General features: G+C 36.7%; 1 protein-coding gene across 1 annotated transcript; it reads right to left on the reverse strand.

Annotated features, from left to right (window-relative positions):
• Window positions 1-266: 266 nt before the first annotated feature.
• LOC121328996 (intraflagellar transport protein 122 homolog) lies at window positions 267-20,521 on the reverse strand. Its single transcript, XM_041274159.1, has 19 exons — window positions 20,511-20,521; window positions 19,451-19,527; window positions 19,090-19,156; window positions 18,164-18,314; window positions 17,566-17,763; window positions 16,864-17,004; window positions 15,593-15,646; window positions 14,614-14,767; window positions 13,596-13,770; window positions 12,185-12,356; window positions 11,185-11,287; window positions 10,104-10,244; window positions 8,762-8,859; window positions 8,261-8,363; window positions 6,814-6,977; window positions 4,716-4,827; window positions 2,770-2,846; window positions 2,183-2,347; window positions 267-1,490 (listed from the first exon to the last, which is right to left on the reverse strand). The coding sequence occupies exons 1-19, from the start codon at window positions 20,519-20,521 to the stop codon at window positions 1,404-1,406; spliced, it is 2,250 nt and encodes a 749-aa protein (XP_041130093.1). The 3' UTR covers window positions 267-1,403.
• Window positions 20,522-21,110: the final 589 nt, after the last annotated feature.

Genomic DNA, 21,110 nt, shown 5'->3' on the forward strand with positions numbered 1-21,110 from the left:
CCTTAGATATTGCATAACACTTTTTTTTTTTTTTTTTTTTTTTTTAAACTTCTTGCTTTAGTTTAAAAATATTTGTGTGAAATAAAACATTTGAATTGCCAAAGAACAGTTAGAAAAGTGTCTGTGCCAACTAGCGGTCAAGTGTCATTCTCTTATTTTATAAAAGCATATTTTCTACTACCCAGAATTTAGCATGGAACAGTATGGCTTTAGAGTATACATTACTGACAGACTTGCCACAGGGTCTTTTAAGACACAAATTTACATCCGATAGTTTATTTTATTAAAAAGCAGTACACATTCCACATTTACAGATTACAAAATACTTAGCCTTATAGCAATGGCATGAACAGTGTACTCAAAACACTATGAAATACGGTTTACTTCTGATTGCTAGAAAAATAGGCACATTTTACTACATTCTTGTAACATATACATTTACAAATGTATGAAACCGTCTGTATTCAGATAATATATATTAAACTAATTTATTAATATAATATGGGTTTAAAACACAGCCACAGACTGGGGTAATCTTACACTACCTAATGTTAATTCAGGAAAGGTAGTCCAAGACTAGTAGTATTGACCAAGGTTGTGAAACCAATAATACAATATATTCTGATCATAAGTTTCATAACTTAAATTCAACAATCTATTAAAAAAGCCCAACAACAGTTTTACAAATGAAAAACTAGATCTGTACTAGACCTGTACAATCTGTTTAGAAATTATATTACATTATATTACACATTTTACTCTAACAAAAATAGATACTTCCATCTGAAAAATAAAAATATAATATGTATTTATGAGTTATATCTGAACAGCATTTTTCACAATTCCTTTCTTGCAGCAGAAGAACAATAACGTTTAAACATAGGACACATGGGGAATGTAAATGCTGTATCATTTCTATAGGACTTTTTGTCTGACAGTTTTTATAATAAGAGCCCTATGTTCTGGCATCACACTCATTGCTATTTTAGGCACGGTATTCAAACTGCTGCTGGATTTCATTTGGTGGCTTTGATATACAGTGACATTCTTTTATAGTTACCTGAGAAAAGGTATTTAAAAACATGTTACAAACTAAGCGTGTGTTAAGCTACACAAAAACAGCAACAACAACACAACTGCTATGAATCAAGGCCATTCGTTACAATATTTGAATCAGGGCTTAAATAAGTCTGTACATATTCATGAAATTTACTATGAATTGGTGTTGACTTTGGTATTCAGAAATAAATAATATTTGTGTTATATATGCATTCAATTTCGATTCTTGCCCTCCATCGTATAGTGTTGCCAGGATAAGGTTTTCTGTAGACTGAAGTAGTGTACAGGAAACTCAGTCCATGTGGTTTATTATGCAGGAGACTGCAGAACGTCTTGTCCCCTCTTCAGTTAGACTCATCTATTGGTCTATGACAGTATGGGCAGCAGTTGTGCTGCAGTACCAGCAGTTCATAGTCTTCACTGTGGAACATCTGTGGAAGAAATGAATTACAGGGACAAAGTGGGTTGCATGCAACTGAAAAGAACAGTCAATATTATGGCTGTACATCCTTCTTCAAGATCCTACAAGTGTGGGTGATCAACTCTTTATGCTCTTCTTAAAGGCTCTGCAACCAAAATAGTGTGCTAACATATTTTCGGCAAGAATAACAAATGTATTAACACTGCATAATGAAACTCAATCTTGCGCAAATCCCCATTGTGTATCTGTATATTAACGTCATAGCAAGTGGCATCAGATTCAAACCATATCAAAGGTAGATATCAGATGGAGGTAAATATATAAAAGTGCATGACACTGGTTCTGTCATTGCTCAAACCCAAAATTCTGATCCACTGATCAACTAATGTCTTTTGCTAGTTTCAATACAATTTGATAAGCAGTTCTATATGACATACAGATGGGTGTCCAGAAGAAGTGCATCTTTACCAGGGGATACGATTCATGGTTCTAAAGACAGGGCATCATGGTCTTTCCCCACTCACAATATCTCATAGATTCTCTGATCTTCCCTGCCAAAGTCTATGCACCAGCATGTCCACTTTTCTATTTTCTGGAATGTACACATGTCAGCTTAGCTGAAAATAGGTCTTTGTATTTAATTCAAGGTAATGTGTAATTGTATAAAGATACTTATATGACACACATCTTATCTGAACCTACCTGAAAGCATGAGGGGCACGTGGTGATAGAGACATCAGGAAGAAGGGATCTGTAGTACTGCCACTGCAAGGGCTTTGGCCAGCGCTTGATGAGAACGTCTCTCCTGCTCATGGACCACAGGACTGACTTGTTCACAACCACAGGAACAAAATCAGAGCCCCCTTGCTGGGTGAAGAAAAGGATCATCCCAATGGTTATCTCAATCACAGTTTTACAATACGTTGATTGATATCTGATAGACAAACCACACAAAGAACTTCCTATGTATTAGTAACCCTGACAAAACTATACAAGTCAAAATATGCATACTGTAAGCCTTGGTGTTTTCTGTCTAGATGCTTTCTGTCTAACAATGTAAATAGGCTGCTTATGTGTGTTCTACTCATGTACCAGAATGGCTGGTTGAAGGCAACCATAGGTTCTAGTACAGGTTTATGCACGAAAAATATCCACAAAACACTTATATTACCAGTAAATGGTGAAAGTAAAAAGACAGCAGCAATTATTATTTTGCAATCATCAATAACATTTTGAAAGATTACAGACATATTTAACGTTGAAGTTTTTCTTTTTTTCTTTTTTTTTACCTCAAAACTTAGCTTTGCAGTGAATGGATCGTCTTCAGTGTCATCCACGCTCTCATCCAATCTCAAAGTTTGGGATTCTGTTTCAGGATTAAAGAAGATATGAAGATAACATACACACATCTCTACAGCAGCTCAATAAGGACATGCTGAATTGTCGAGATCCTGAGAATTATAGTGCGAAATAACCTAATTAAAATAAGAACATTAGGAAATGTATGAACGAGAGGGGCCATTCACACTAAGATAATTATCAGGTGATCTCAACACAAGAATTTTTTTCTTTATTTCCTTAAGCCACAACATCTTTCATATGGGCATGTTCTACCCAGGTCAGGACCCGGTGTCATGCGGGTCGGCTACGTTGAGCAGGGTTGACCTGGGTGACAGACGCTTCCATTCAAGCTTCTCTGGATTGAACCGTCGGCCTAAATGTTGATTAGAGCAAATGTTTCTTCATCCCTGCTGCAGTCTGGCTCATGGTGTGTTTCAAGCAACAAAAATATGGCTAAACAGAATAAACAGAAATGTTCCTTGTGGAAGTGAAACCTTCACACAGGCCTGGCTGTTTGTTATTGCGTCGGCTCACGAACGGCTGTCATGCATTTTGACTCACTCAACCCGGGTCAAAGCATGTCGACCCACATCCTGAGGTGGGCTACTGGGACCCGGGTATGACCCAGGTAGCCAGGAAGTAGGAGTGGCAGTGTGAAAGGGGCTATATATACAGAATGTTATCAGGTGCTGTTCACACTTTCTTAGTTAATGGTAATGAGCTAATGAGGTCAAAAGTACTTAAAATAACTAAAGGGCACTATTAAGTTGTGAGGAAATGTTCTTACAAATAAAAAGTGGTTCTTACCAATTTCATACTATTACCATTGTTTTACTCCTCTTAAAAATGTTTGCACTTGTTTAAAAACCTACAAAAACATACTGCATTCATTCTATTGTGGCAAACAGAGATGAAGCTTACATTGGGGAATACATTCTCAAGTGTTACTCAAGAAAATGAGAATGTCTCTTATAAGCATCATAGTGTATCCAGATCATGCTTCAAAGCTGCTTGTTCATTTCTGTCCACAATATCCCATTCATTTTAATCCAAGCACCTGCATTTTCAGCAGGGAGCTTCATCTAGACTATGACACTCCTAAAATAAATTCTCCCACTCCTGGTAAATGCTGCAGAGTAAAGTGCATTCCCATCTAATTTATGGCCCATGATGTGTGAACAAAAATCTCACAACTCAGGATGATGTTAAAAAAATTAAAATAAACAAAAAAATTCTCACATGCAACAAAATACATTTTTATAAAACTCTGCAGGGGGTCCTGTAACAAGATTTACTGCTTTTGAAATATATTTTGTCTGTTCAACAACCTTGGATTCTGGAAACTAAGATTCCGTTGTTTTCTAGTTGTTACCCTTGATAACTAATCAGCATTATATATTCAAGACCAGTCGTAATTGGGTTGAAATTAAACTCAATTTGTGTGAACAGATCACAGATCTCTTCAAAAGATGTCATTAAACCTCATAAATGCAAATTATGCAATAGATCAGCATGTCTGGGGAGTTTTAAGGGTACAAAAACATATGCAGGTGCATAGACTTTGAATGGCGCTCCAAGAGAGGGCTTGTTAAAAATAGCAAAATGGGTATTCCTTAATAGATGTATTTTTTTTTAATATCACAGTACTCTGCACATAAGATAATTGATTAATTGCAGTCATATGCAGATTGTCCATGAATACACAACCAGAAGATTTTGACTTTTATTTGATGATTTGTGGATGTCATGTCACAGGGACATGGATCAGTTACAGAACAAGGGCTCAGCTGAACAGGGTACAGCTGAACCCCTTCATCCAAACTATTGCTTCAAGGACAGGGAAACCTTGGCATGAACACAAGTTAAAATATTAAGTAGGGCATACAAAACTCACCATAGGACGAGGCTGAGAAGATGAAAGGCTGTCTGCAGTTAATGCACACATTCCCTTGATCATTTAGCAGCGGGTTGTTAGTAGAGCACCTATAGCACATTGGTACAAGCTCCTGTTAAAGAAGACAGGCTTATTACGCCAAAACAGAGTAAAGAAATGACCAAAAATTAAGTAGTTTCAAATTAAATGTTCTTTTTTTTGACTGTCATAATCATTTTGATCCATGTTTACTGCAATTACTCGAATACTATAGCAGTGCTATATCATTTTTAATATACTCTGCATTACTTTGACCTGAATTCTCAAGCTTTCCAGCTCTAGTTGTCAGACTGTCTTTCACTACAGAAATATGCATCACAGGCAAGATCCACACAGTGTGTGCATAGCTGTAAGAGCCAGTGCAACCTAGTGAACAGACACTGTGCTCAGTTACTGCATATCGACAGCAATTTAAACTTGAATCACTAGATAGGGCAGGCTCTATAATCTAAACAGACCCTTTGGTGATCTAGCCTGTGTTATTCCAGTCTATATTCAAAGAGAATCTGACAACCACAATGCTCCTCTTCTTGAATATCAGAACACATCAAAAATGAACCTCTCAAATCAACCATTGATTGGAAACACTGGCTCTATTCTAGCTTTATCTCATGACTTACTTATAAAATTATGTTTATTCGAAGTCTGTTTTTTTAACACAATTCAGTTTGATATTGACTGTATGAAACCGTTCTTTACTGTTGACATTCATATCCTGTTATCCTGTATTCATTAGAAGACTGAAAAAAACATTATTTAAATAACACAGGAGTGAAAACTGTGAGACCATTGTTCCAAACTATGCCAATATCATTTGAACTACAGTAAAACAGTTTGGATATACACTGTAACAACACAAGTAAAAGGTAGGTTGTGTCCCTGCTTTGGATTCTAAATTATGCTTTGACAACAGGATATGAATGTCAAAACAGGATATTTCATTTAAAGAACAGTGTAGTAGTGCCATGTTGATTTTCATTTAGCAGGAACTGGGCCAAACAAACAAGTTTATCACTTTGAATACAACAGAACTAAGTATAGCACGTTCAAATCAAGGTTTCAGAAGTGAAAAATGCTTTGATATGTTATTGAGCAACTACAGTTTTACCCACTTTTCAGGTCATCCTTCCTCAAATGTACTCTAATGCACATAGAAGGGTGATCACAGCCTTTTAGTCACAAATGCAAAATACAGTAAAGCATGTCTAAACCAGCATTACTTGGGACCAGAAAATTGATTCACTGTTAATTTCAATAGGGATTTGATCAGGACCCCCAAATGATGCCACATTATATAGAATGCTGGTTTGTAACTGTATTAACTGTATCTGAAATTTTCATAGATCATGGTTGGAAACCCACCACGTACTAGAAAGGTCCTTCATAATATTCAGGAAGACTGCGTTATAATGAACTGCAAAATAACCATTATTCATAATTAAGCCTCTATCAGTGGTTTTTCAGTTTTGACCACAGATTCATTTTGGGTTTTGAAACATTTTAGTTGGCTTCAGTTCAAAATATGCTGCCAGTAGCTCTTGGTAAAAATAGAGGAAAACAATGGTGATTGTTCCTACATCTGTCTACAATGTAAATCTGGCATCTGGAATTAGTATCAATTACCAACAAAACTGTTAAAATAGTTGTATTAGTATGTCAGACTTTATTAATAATTTGTATGAAGGACTATTTCATCTCTTAACATTATCTATACCCCCTCTCTAAAACACAAATCAACACTTGTATATTATTTATTAGTTTAACATCTTTTAGAAAAAGATGTTTCTCTTCATTGCATGTGGCAATCTGTAGTAAAGCATTAGACCATGTATTAATTTCATCTATCCATATATATATATATATATATATATATATATATATATATATATATATATATATATATATGTCTGAATTAATATTAATTTTTTTTAGTTATTTGATATAAAACATCAGAAATGTCTGTTTCCAGTGCATGCAGATTTGTGTAGAACCAATCAGTGACAGACATTAAGCAGCTCCAGTGAATGTGTGGCTTCCCAAGGAGAGGGTGCCTCCTCACCTCACTGTCAATGAAGGGTTTGGAGCGCGCGGTCAGGCTGCCCAGCTCCAAGGACTCCTGGAAGCGGGCTGGGATCCACTGCCCCTGCAGCTTCTCATAGGCATGCCTTGCCAGCTTATATGCTCCCAGGGCTTTGCTCTGTTTAGCCAAAGCATAAAGAGTATTTCTGGTCTTCATTAAGGAGCATCTCTGTTCACATATTTTATACTGTACATGTTGGGTAATAAATATGTTCTGTGGCATACTGATGTCTTTTCATTTTCTTGCAGGCAGCAGTCTTAACAAGTCATGTTCAATCTGCTTATTGCTTCTAGTGATGGAAATGTGCAAAAACATGAATCGCGCTTGTTATTTACACTTGAAATTGGTGATAAACTGGGTCACCAGGAGGGAGGAGGGGAATGTTAATAATGCTTTACATTCATTACTGAAATAAATATGAAGAAAATACAGTGGAACATCTCCTATCCAACCGTTGCATAAACAACTGAACCATTTACACACCCCCACAGTCTGCAATATATAGGTCACTTGTACACTACAATGCTTGACATTGACGAGGTCCTGACCAGTATAAGGTAATTACATGTAATGAAAGTAGAGTCTCTACGGCAATGCAAAAGTTCACAACTTTCGAATACACTTGCATATTTGTAAAATCTGTAATTAAATGATTAGAGATAACTTGTTGTTTGATGGTTCAGGTGCAATTCATTTGTTAACACTGAAATTGTTGATTGATGTTTTAGACTTAAAATTGTTTTAGATGCAATGATTATTCAATGTTTACTGATTACATGAATTAATTGACACAGACATAAGATATTAAACTAATTGTTAACATAATTGGCATAAATGCAAAGTCAACTTAACTTTCACTTCACAATTAATGTGAACCTGATGAAGACACGGTAGCGTTGAAACACGTTGTTTGTTTTTATAATCATGTTTGTAAATTAATAAAGAGATTTTCTGAAAAAAGTAAAAGTCAGGAGTTAAATAATTAATCTATTTTTTTCACGCTAGCGCAACACAGAATTAGAGCTATCAATTTCATCACATTGCAGATAAATAAATAAATAAATTTATGTGGTGAGAAGTTTTGGTGTGTCATTTTTAAAAAGTGTCCATTCCATTTTTGGACATCTCTCTCAAATAATCAGAAAACATTATTTGAAAGCCTGGCTCTAATGCTATTACCTGAGCCTAAGAATTAAAAATCCACTCTTAATTAGACACACTCCTTATTAACATGTACACACAGCCCAGAACTGAGAAACACAATTCACAAGAAATATCAGTGCAATATACTAGAAACTTTTATATGCCAAGTGCATATTGAATTGAATTGTGTCCTTCACTATCATAGCTCATTCTTTATAAAAAACATGCAGATTACTGGTTTTATTCATCAAGCCACATAAAGCAGGAGCAGTGTTTTAAAAGGATACACTTGAGATCCCCAGTGGTATATCCTTGGTAAGGTTGTGCAGTAAGAATCTGGAGATGTTGAAGAGTGTTTCTTGTAGATGGGAACTGAAGGGTTCATCCTAAAACATTAAATATTTACTTTTAGAAACAAAACAGCTTGAGGAGCCTCATTCGTGTGAATCAGACATTATTCTCTGTCTGAAAAGTCCTTCTGAGGAAACAAGTAGGTCAGAGACATGCACATTGGTGCACATACAAAATGGGAGCTATGAGGTGAATGACAGACAGACGCCCCATATCCCTGATCCTTTCAATTAATTTTTCATTCTGAAGCTAAAGAATTCCCTTAGCAAGTTTCATCACAACTGGATCAGCAGTTCTCTCTATACATTTAAAACTCTGAAGGGATAACACAGCAATAGCCCAGTCTTCAAATGTATGGTCCCTTATTCCCCATGATGTCACCACAGTTTTCTAAGATGCTCAGAAGTGGGATGTGTATCATTTGTTATCTCACTGTGTATCTCTGGATGGAGTGGTAAACGTGGTATAGTTCTGCCAGGTGCTGAAACTTGTGAAATTTCTTTAACATTTCATCTTTCTTCTCTTCGTTTTCTGTAAAGACGTACAAGACAAAGATTTGAATAAGCTTTCTCAAACGTCATCAGGAATGTGGTTTAAACAGTGACACACTGGGAATATGGAACAAAAATACAGGAGTATTCAAGCACTTTTCTTGGGTGCTTGAATGTTTCTTTGTTTTAGGTTACTGTTTTGATTTCCTTTTGTAATCATCCTGACAAGAGTAACTGGATGCAATACATAAAACTACTCAAAATACATGCTGAGGGTATTCAAAACTAGTGCAGCAGCAACGGGGCCTGATTGACATTTTGAACTCTCTCAAATCATGACTTGTGGGTAGAACCATTTCCTCCTCAAACAAATACCCGTCTCAGTGTGTCCTGGGTGTAGCCAGCACATCCTGTCAATTGCTTTGCAAGTTAATGAAATCAAGTCCTGCAAAGCACTGTATTCAGTATTTATTAACATACAATATTTGTTATACTCAAATAATTGCTATATTTTGAGTCCTTAAAGTAATTGCAGCAAATAAAATAGTCATAAATCTTACCTATTTTGCACTTACATTACGTAAATACTGTAGGTTTCAAATGTGCAGTTTGGAAATAAACTATTGTTACAGCACAAGTGTTTTCATTTTGGTAACTGGTACTGCTGTAGGTTAAAGGAAGCTCTCAGTTTCTATGCCTTATTCACAGGTTATCTGTTTGCACTTCCTGGGTCATTTCACCTCAGCAGTGACTTCTGGGTTACCTACATAATGAATGGATGTACATTGCAGAGGTAATTTAAGGAACTATTTTGGTAGCTACAATTAGTTTCAGTATTTGAGTCTTCTAACTCATCCATAGGATACATAGGTTTTTATTAGTACTGACCACATGTTAGCCAAGACATTGCTAAAAAGCTTCTATAAATATATAAATATGCTAAAAAGCTTCTATAAATAACTCAGGGGGTTAACTTAAAACCTTAGTTGTTTCTTGTTAGTTCTGTAATGTCAACAGTTGTTTGTTTGGTTTTACACAAAAGCTGTTTAATAGGGGGTGTGTGTTATCAGCTGACAGGCAGGCAGAGAGACACTGTGGTTGCAGTTAACACGCCGCTCAGGGCCACAGTATTTATTTAAGAAAACAAATGAAAAACCATGTGACGCTGCCAGCAACAGCAGCACACGGGAGACATACAACAAAACGAAAAAGGCAAAATAAAACACTGAATGCAAAGGGCTGGTTGAGATACCGTTTTGTTACTGTATGTTAAAGCACTCTTACCCCTTGCTATATCCAGACACTGCATTGACAGCATCCAGTAGTAATAAGGTGCATCATTGAACCTGCTTTCCACAACAGTGTTGTGAGTGAGCTGCTCGAGTACCTTCACTGCCTCGCCCTGCCTACCAGCCCTGTGGAACGCTGGGGAGCAAAAGACAATCAGAAATACAAAATACAAGCGTTACACAATCCCTACAGTCCTTAAACATGTAAGCTAACTGGCTTTTACTATTAGCCTAATTTCTAATTGGATACTTTTGTTTGACTGTGAGTGAAAATGAGTTTGATGGCCCTGACAATGGTCAACACACACACACACTGGCACAATTCAGCTCCACTGGCAATCTGTGCTAGAGAGAGCCAGGCCAGTATGGAAGCGAGCCTATACAGCGATGAGAAGAAGCTCTTTTGGTGCTTTTCTGCATCATGTCCGACTGTACCCTTATACAGTAAAAGCATAATGAAGTGTAATAAAGCATTGGTAAGCATTATAAAGCACAGAGAGGAATAGTAAAGCATATTAAAAAACATAGCAAACCATGGTAAATTATTGTGCAAATTTACTGTGGTAAACCTTTTTAAGGGTGGCCAGAGCCACTGTTAATATTAGAACTCTCATTAAACAAATGGTATGGTGCTGCAGGACTCAACATGAACCAAATACACGGAGCTTGGAAAACAAAAATGAAAAACATATTTTTACAAGTATGTTAAAAAAAAATAGATACAGGAAACCACAAAAGAAAAGCTTCAATTTGTCATTAAGATTGAAAGTTTCTTATAATATGCTGTTCCAATGCACCAGTTTAAACACACCTAACAGCTCAGCAGTGCTGTATTTCTATCGCTTGATAAATTAAACCTAAAATGCTGAGTTTTGTTTAGTCAACTTTTTTTTTTTTAAACTTTTTCATTATCGATAGAACAGCCCCTTTTAATTCCACATTTCACAACAGAAGCAATGAAAAGACAAGGTCATGTAAATACAGCTGTGACTTAATTGAGTAGCTCAAAAAGGTTGCAAATGGCCACTTCTCTGCATGTTTCTTTCATAACATAATAAAAGCAGTGTTAAACGTACCTTTCTGTGCTTCTTCAAAGTGGTCGTTCTCTGCCAGCCACTGTGCATATGGTACATACACATCGTCTTTGAACTGGGGGTGCTTCTCTAAAATTTCAAAGGCCTGGCCAAAACCAGAGAGCACAATGATTAGGGAATTCTGGGAACCCTATCTACGTAAGCAACATGGATTTCCCCTGCAAACGGGTTTATCCTGAAGAACATTCATAGTGTGCTAAAAAACGTTCAAAAAATGTATTAATACTATGAGAAACAAAAAAAGTTCAGTGACAAATGTTTCAACTAGAAGTCTCTCCTTGTTTTCATTATTGGGTATTTTTTTTTATCCTAAAATCATGCTAATGATCTATTTTCACATTGGTTACAGATGTTACAGATTAACTGATTGTTTTGTCCCAATTCTTTGCTTGATTGGGCTAGGCTTACCTTGACTGCTTACATTAACATAACTTTTAGTTGCAAACATTATATGGTACAAGTGCATTGCAAATTATCTGATAAGACTGCAGTGGCTTTAGACTTTTTGTAGACTTCTATTCAAAAGGTTTGGCATTGAATTTCTTGGGTTCCAAAACAGTTTCATGATATTAAGGTACAGTTTCATCCAGAACTTCAAAATCAGAATCCAAACTATTAGAAACTAGACAAACGTTTCAGCCAGTTTGTCAGTGCATTAACTGAGGCACCCTGTTCCTAAGATGTAGCCTTCAATAGCCCTACCAATCTTAAAACCAAAGTTCTGACTATTAGTCTCCAAGATTCTAATCAACTTTGCTGTTGAATACCAAGTTTTATCATAATCGGATAAGTTTAAGGACATATCTAAAAAACAACAAAGTAGTAATTTAAAAGAAAAGGAATGTCCTGGATTACAGGCAGGTTTTATGAGGTCTTTATCCTAGGTAATTGTTTTGGGTCTTATTGCATTATGACAGATTGAACACCAAGGTGAGTTGCAAAAGGAACTGTGATTGTCCTAAGAGAGAGCAGGGATTCTTACCTCATCCCAGTGATTTGTTTCCACATGCAGGAGGACTAGAGATTTAAGGTATCCCATCTTCATGTAAGTCTCTGCAGCATACCCATGGTGCTGCAGTTTCTTGAAGAAAAATGCACACTTTGACAAGGGTTCCCGCTCTGCCTTGTCCAGTTTCCGAGCTTGATCAATTAACCTACAATGAAAACAGGAATGATCTCTTTTCATCCGACGGCAAAAGAAGATTCAACTGACTATGTTTGGATGAGACAGCTGAGATTAATGATTAAAACCATCTCAGACACAGAGTATCTGTTTGTTAAAAATGACTGAAATGCAATCCTTGTTATCCATATCTGAAAACAAATCCCCCTTTCCCATGACTAAATTGGCTATGTATCAAAATCTCTAACTAGAAAACAGTGGGAATAGTCAGGCTGAGATGCATTTTCATGCCAGCTGGCACAGACTGGATTTATGTATCCACTGGTGCAGCTGTGCAGTTAAAAAAAAGACTTACGTTTATTTTACAAAAAGCCTAAAATGATTGAAGTCTTATTAAATGATCTGTTTTTGCAGAGCACTTGTACCACGAAGTGTGTTTACATTGATGTAAGCAATAAAGGAAAAAACAACCCAATCATGTAATGTATCAGAATGCAACAATGCGTAATTAATGTGTGAACAGATTACAAAAGAAAAACCTTTGAGACTCACAAGCATTGACACAGTATTTCTGTAACTGTACAGCTAAACCATCATTAGCAGAAAGGATAAAAACACCACAAACAACCTGAAATATTGAACATTAGTGGAGGGCCCTTGCAAACTAAAATAGTGCTGACTATAGATTTGCTACCCATGTGTTATGAAAAAAGTAAAATGTCCTACTTTCAATCAATGCCAAATCTTTGTGCATTGCACAGCAATTCTCAAATTATCTTTGTTAATGTCAAAATTCGCCCTTTAAATATAATAACATATATTCGTTTTAGCAGCTACAGTATTATTAAAATCCGCTGGCACCCCCCTAAAGTGCCCTGAATTTTGTGAATGGTGTGTCTCATAGTTCTGTTAGTGTTTCTCAATCCAGACCCAAACAGAACAGAAACTTGTGCCAAACTGCATGCTGCTTTTGTGATGTGGAATGTTGAGAAACTCATTTCAACTGTGACTGGAGTCAGACACGAGATGCTGGCGAGTTAGTCAACTGCACACTCTAGACACACTAAAAAACAAAGAGGCAGCACAGAACATAACAACATTTACGAACCAGATGAGGCCATTCGGCCCATCTACGCTCATCCAGTTCTTAGTAGATTGATTTCAGAACTTTGTCAAGTTGGGTCTTAAAGGATCCAAGTGATTTCAACACACCAGGAGATGGATATACTCAGTGCCAGGAGTTAAAAGGTTAACTCCGTCTTTAACTTACATATCCACCCAGCCATTATCCCCGATGATTTCTATGGCCTTCATGTGCTCCCCAGCTGAAAGGTACATCTCTGCTGCTGCTTTGGGCTCGTTCATGTTCTGAGCCCAGTCCGCTTGTTTGGTAATCAGCATCTTGGTGTCCTTGGGGTCTCCAGAGCCGAGGAAATCCTGAGAATGTTAGACACAAACGTCTCTTTATTAGTGCTTCGGCTAAGGAATAACGCATGAAGTTATGTTGCTAAATATGAACAAGGCAACAGTGTAAACAAGTCACTGGATAAAATAGCTGGATATGCTTTATGTGGTTCAAACAAACACTAAAGCAGCATTTGCCATGCTTCTTGATGCAGTGATGGTGACCCCTGACCTTATGGGCAATAACTAAAGCAAACTAAGCCGAACCACTGAATCAATACTGCAAGCACAATTATGAGTAGTCAAGGGCTGGATGTAGAGAAACAGAAACATATTACTTTTCCATAATCTAGATGAAGGGATGCATGCCAAAGGGAATACTGGATGTGTATTCCTGAATTAATTGAGCAGCATGTGGTACAGTAATTGCTGATTTCACAGGCTGGTAGGATTATAAATGTTTTATTATTATTATTATTATTATTATTATTATTATTATTATTATTATTATTATTATTATTATTATTTAAATGCAGATGTGTTTCTGTGCAATTTTTTAAAAAGGCTATGATGTTTGGACCCTCATGCACTGATCCATACATACATCTGTCTTCCAGACTGCATTTGGCTATAATCTGCTAAACTTCTGATTTCATACAAATATTGTAACCTTTTAGGTACAATTTTAATGAGATTATAAGAACCCCTTGTATGTGCCAGCACTGCTTTTACACCAATAAAGTCATGATCAACCTCTTCCCAAAGAAAGGAATATAATCTTGAATCAAAAGTTAACAAATACATGTAATCTAAATATATTTCAATCCAGACTGAATCTCACTATAAGGAATTCCCCTTACCAATAAAATGAGTCATCTTGGCATACCCAAGCATGCGCAGATCTGTGTACAAGTTGAGAGCTTGAGGGTCATTGCAGGTCTTCTTGTAGAGTTTCGCTGCCTTGTGAAATTTCCCCTGGTAGGCAGACACATCTGCCAGGAACAGCTCATTGTTGGTCTCTCCACGCTTCTTCCTCTCCTGAGGAATAAAAAGAAAAGGCAAAAGAAGGAAATAATCACAATCTGTGGTTTGTTTCAAACAGCCCAATCCAAGTTCACTCTGAACCAACTATACAGGAGGATGGATCGGTTCATTTGCTTTTCACATATGACTGAAAGAAAAAATGTTTAGAAAGCTGTGGTTCATTTGCATTCAGTCATATGTAAAGATAGTTAACTAATTAGGTTGGCTTCCCCTTAATTGTCAAGTGTGTATGGTTTCATTTGTAAAAAACAAAAATACAGGGAAGTTTTCACTGCATCTCCTGAGCAGGATTAAGAACCTGGCAGTGAGTCAGTGACATTCAACACTGAGTCCATTTCTACAACTAGGCTCATGTGGACAAGACTTCAAAGAAGGAAACTAAAGATCTGATCCTGATTCAGTATACCAGGGCCCTGTTTACTGCTGTCAAAAAGATTAGGAGGCACACACATACTACAATACTGTAGTAATTACAGTTCTAGTTTAGTAATAATCCAGTAAATGCTCATATCTGCCCAACCAAGGTTGCCAGAGTGCCCATGAAAAATATTTTCTCATTAAAAAAAAAATCCTAAATGTTACCTAATAATGATTTTGAGATGTGCATGGCACATTTATAGATTAATGAGACATAATCAATCAAATATGACTTAAGTATGCATGCTTGCACATACTGTTTTATACATGTTATTGTATGTATGCATGCATGTATGGGACAGAAATACAATGAATAGCTCTATGAGCAAAATCATTTGCAAGGGTGCATTGGTGTGATATGTCATGGTAGGCAAACACCCTTGTTTGTTCTTAAACCTTCACCTCAATACTGTTTATAAGCTCCAGGTAGAGTAGATCGTGAATTCGGATAAATGCCTGTTAAAAAAAAAAAAAAAAAAAAAAATTTAAAAGGATGTGGAAAAGCAGTCAGTTGGCTGACAGATTTGTATTAAAAATGCATTAAGAAATTTTAATTCACAAACTTGCAATACAAAATTGGTGGCTCAGCAGCAGATATTGAAAGTGTCACAGAACCCTCTGCAGTGTTTACAAGAAGCACATTGCTTTACCTTTGCTGTATCCTGGGTTGTCTCGATCACAGCAATTGTGTAACATATTCCCGATAGTTTTGTTGTTTGTTTATTTACACATCATAGATAAATAAACAAGATAATTTACTTTTTTTAACTTTAAATCAAGGAACATTCACCAGGTGAAAGGGATTTTTTCTTAGAAACATTGCAATGTATCCAGTTCATGCTCCCTCCTACAACGAGTGAAATGGGTGGCATATAGGCGGAACAAAAAACCAGAATTGTTGCAGGGGGAGCGTGATCAGATACACTGAGATCCTTGGAAGAATGCATTTTTGTCTTGGCGAACACACCAAAGTAAATGTTAAAAAATGCACTGCCCAGTTGATTTATGACCCATGACCTGCGATTAAAAATTTCAGCAATATATTTAAAAATATAACGCTGTGATAAGGACAACGCGGGACACAGCAAAGGTAACGTAAATTACTTAATTGGACCAATGATTAACCAATTATTGGTCTAATTAGGTATTTAGGGCACAGTTGGAACAAAAACCAGAAGGGACACTGGCCCTCCAGGAACATGGGTTACCCCACCCCTGCTGTAAACCTTGCAGGGTGTTCTGTATGACTTCAATAGCTGAATCTCACACCCTTTTCTAAGATACATTTTAGAATAGAAAATGACCAACTACTGTATTAGCGTGTAGAATATTAGATTCACTAGCCATGACCTTAAATTAGGTTAAAATATTTAACAGTAGTCAATGTATGACTCCTACACCTGCCAAGTCCCTCGTTATATCAACCAAAAGTAGGTAAACAGGGTAGGTGTTGCATCACATGTAACTCTCATTGCTGTGAAGTGAAATTTCAAAGTTGAGTTTTGCACACTTCAGTTTAACAATACAAATCATGGTTATTGCATGCCATCTGGTGGTGGACTATGGTAACACCTTCCTGTACAATACATGATGCTAAAAATCTAGCTGGAATCTTGAATGGAGGTGTAGAAGTCTATGGACAGGCTGATGAAACGGCAGTGTTTCAGGGTTACATTCTTTGCAGTTTCAAAATCCAGTCCTTCCAGGGCCTCCATTGCCAGTTCTCTCCAGTCACTGTCAGTCACTCCTAGACATGCTATCTGATATGCTTCTTTATACATTTTCCTCTCCAGGTACTGGTACATGGGAGCAGACTGGTGGCGAGGGAAAGACATTTTGGTATGACGTGATTTAACTTTTTATTGTGTTCATATTAGATGTATACTGTTCTATGGATCTCTACTGTTGGTTATTATTATTTGCAAAGTATCACATAAATCTATCTGTCAGATAAAATAAGTGATCAAATGTTACATGACTATATTATATATAATTATCATAATGATAATGTCAATAACAATGAGCTTCTAATACTTTTATAATCCTTTTATAAGTTAAAACCATGCCCCATTCCAATGCTGCACCAATTTCCAAAAGCATTTAATACTAGGGTTTCTTGAATAACACACAACACCTATATCCACCTAACGAACACTTAAAAAAGATAATAATGATCTGTCTGAACAGCATATTTAAATAATTGAAATAAGCAAAGGAAAACTCAAAATATTAGTCCACTAAGTGTCCCTATTAGCATGACCAAGCCTATAGTCAGGCATCTTAAGCAATGTAATGCATTCTGTCCTTAGGATGTTTATTTTGGATATTCAGTCCTGTTTGTTTTCTGCATGAGAACTAACATTTGTGTTAATTACCTGGGGAACCTCTACTGCTGACATTGCATAGACATGCAAGCAGAAGATCTTGGAGCCATTGTACCCCACCACAAAGCCCTGGAGTTTCTGCTGGTGAACTGGAAAGTTACTGGTTTTGATGTTGAGGTATCTGTTGCCTGAGAAACACAGCATGTCCTCACACTGGGTATTCCACGCCACGCTGGTCGCATTCGGTTCCTGTGGGAAAAGCAAGTGAAACAACTACAAAAGCTTCCTCATTATATACATTATATATTAGATATTTTTTTCCAACCAAGTCCTAAATTACTTGAGAATATGTTAAAGCAGTCGTAGCTAACAAAATAACTTCATCAATCAGACTTTTTTTTTTTTCCCCCAGCATATACAAACACGTATTTTAATTTTAAAACACATCTGTTACTACACTCCTAGGTCATGTGACCCTTAGTAGTGTCTTCAAGGTAAAAAACTATATTGTGAATAGTGAGAAATTAATGAAATGATTTTGCCAGCTACAAATCACTTTCAATTCAACGCGGACTCTGACATGGTCACCATCCTTTCTATGCCTGTACTGTACAACTTGTGCAATTGTGTTAATGGGCGTTTTCCCTACATACTTTGATGGGTTCCAGGCAATGGACCAGACTGGGGACAGAGCACCTCCAGGGAGTTCAATTTTCACCTTCTCCTCTCCGTTCTTATTACTGATGCTCATGACTCCATTCATCATGCCGACAGCAAGGTACTGCCCATCGTCGGTCCACCTAGAACATTTTTTTAAACATTACTTTGGTGACAAAACTAGGCTAATGGCCCATGAGGACTGGCACAAGTAAATCGAAACACCCAATGGGTGGTATAGCGTTAAAGCAGAAGCCACCAAGAAAAATACCTTGGTGATGTAACACATTCATTGCTGTCAGCAACCAGACAGCATGGGGAAGCAATAAAAAATTAAACAGAATACTTGGGTTAGAAATGGGATTATACACTGTGGTCACCACATTACCACCAGGACATGAGCTACGAAGATGGGTACAAGGACCTCAACAGATTAAGTCCAGAACAACAAAGAACTGGGGGGACAGGGGGATGGGCTTGATTTAAATTTTTTAAAAGTTGACCCTCATCAATATTTTAAGCGCAGAACAGAAACAGTGGCCACCGTTGGAAATTAGGTGGCGACAGACTTAGGACAGAGGGTAGGAGGCACTTCTTTATGCAGAGTGGTGAAGGTAAGGAACGGGTGACCTAGACAAGTTATTGATGCCAAATAACAGAGATATTTAAACCCAACTTCTCTTTTAGCGGATAACATCAAACCCTTAATTTTTGTCGAAATTGCTATATTTTATGTCAGGAATGCACTGGTAACACTGGTTTGATTTTTTTCTTATGAAATGCTGCTCTAATTAAATGCATTTTAAAGTTAGTGATTTTTGCAGTGGTAAGCAGGACAGTGAATTCCAAAGCTCAGGTTCTTGTAAGAGCTCTAGCAAAACTGATGCTACAGTATAAAGGTAGATATTTTTGCCTTACCCGCAGCAGGTGATTTTACTGTTGGTTTTGTGCTTGGAGACTGATTTCTTTTCTGGTTTCCATAAACCTGGAAAAAAAGTTTACTAGGTTTTTATTTATGTACTGAATTCCCACAATTTGTTATCAAGCAGGAAACCTACATAACACATGCACAACAGATTCGAATTAAAAAACAAAACTGTAACTTTTCCTGCAAAATGCAATCCCCATGCTAAAGCATATTCAAAATATTGTTTGCAGGTGTCATGTATAACCTCTTTATTGTGGCAAGTAGCAGAAAGGCCATTTGTTGCACTCCTCCCCATTACACACACACTATCCAGCCACACTGCACAACTTACTGGAAGAACGCTATACCTACCAAAGTCACTGGAGGAGCATGATACCAGCAGGTGTGTAACTGGGTTATATGCAATACACCGAATTGAATCATTATGTCTATGAGGGAAATGAAAACAAAAATCATGTTAACTTATTACAGCGCCTGGTAACGAAACAATATAAAATTCCTCTGTAACAAAATAAGATTTTTTCGAATGCATGTTGAAAGAAGCAGTTAATAATAAAACTACCATTCAAATAATTTAATAAAACACTGCCCTCTAAGTACTAGCTAAGTGAATAAAGACAGGATACACTATGGTTCTAAGTTTGTAACACAAAGAAAATGAATCAGTGAGGGAAGACATAAACACATGTTTATGTGTTTATTCATCACATTATTTGCATTACCCATGAAGAACCACTGTGTTTTCTGTTAACACCACACCTAATTAACTATTTACTCATTATGTTAGCTTTATTAAGGAATGTCATTTTGTTTTATCGATTAAACATCGGGTTTAATTCCAAGCTTTGGAACGCCAACACGCAAAGTATCAATGTGATTGAAGACTGATTTATTCTTCATATCCCACAGACAAGATCAAGCTTAAATGTTCCACACACGTGTATCTCAAGATGCCTTCCAGTTTAGATGTCCATATAATGATGCTTTTGTCAGCTGATCCTGAGGCAAAACGCTTCCCTAATCAAAACAGAAATCAGCGACATCCCCAAACCGAGGTCTACAACGGTACAGTATGTTCAGATTAGCTATAAACTAAAACTCACCATCTTTGGCATAATCTACACAATATACGTTTTCTTTATGTCCCTTTAGTGGCTGAATAAGGGTTCCATCTGATGTGTCGTAAACCTTAAAAAAAAAAAAAAATCCACCGCGTTTAAATACATTCAGTGTTACTTAATTTGAACTGAGAGTTGAAGAAATCATACCAAAACCCGGTTCCCAGCAGCAACAATGTGCTGTGTTCCATCAGGCTTGAACGCTAGGTCATTCACGCTGTGAAAAAGGAAAGCATTAGAGCAGTGTGTGTGATTGCACTGCCTACAGCTCATCTATAAAAAATCGGTTTTACTGATTGTTCATGTGTATGTACTCAGATTTTATTAAAATGTATGTATACAAATACGTCTTTTTAGAACTAAATAAGTCAAATACCACCTATTATAAATAGAACGCATTTTGAGTTGTTCATACGCATAATCAAAACTTAAGCGACTTGGTTCATTTTTTTTGTTAAGTTGATGGCATATTCTTAATGCAGATACACAAATGCATTCTGTTCTTAACAAGATTGGAAAAGAACTACGTACATTAGAAACAATTCTGTCACGTATTCGACCACAAATATTGCACAGAAGTGACGTGTATTCTAAACGTTTACCTCAGACTTACAGTTTACATTTTAAAACCAAAAATGTGTGTTTCAGTCTGTACTGCAGCCCATACACAGATAGATAGTTTACATTGGTAACCACCGTTGCTAGCCATGAGCATCGATCAATAGCACATATTGCACCAGGCCTGTTTACGATGAAACTACAAACTAATCAAGAATATTCGCCTTACCATTGCTCTACTTTGTCCCTGTCGTGGACTTTATCTATCCAAGTGGGCACAGATCTCATTTTGAATGAGTAAAGTATATTAATAACGATCTGTTTCGCTCCTCTCC

This window comes from Polyodon spathula, chromosome 16 (assembly GCF_017654505.1).
Source record: "Polyodon spathula isolate WHYD16114869_AA chromosome 16, ASM1765450v1, whole genome shotgun sequence".
Lineage (NCBI taxonomy): Eukaryota > Metazoa > Chordata > Actinopteri > Acipenseriformes > Polyodontidae > Polyodon > Polyodon spathula.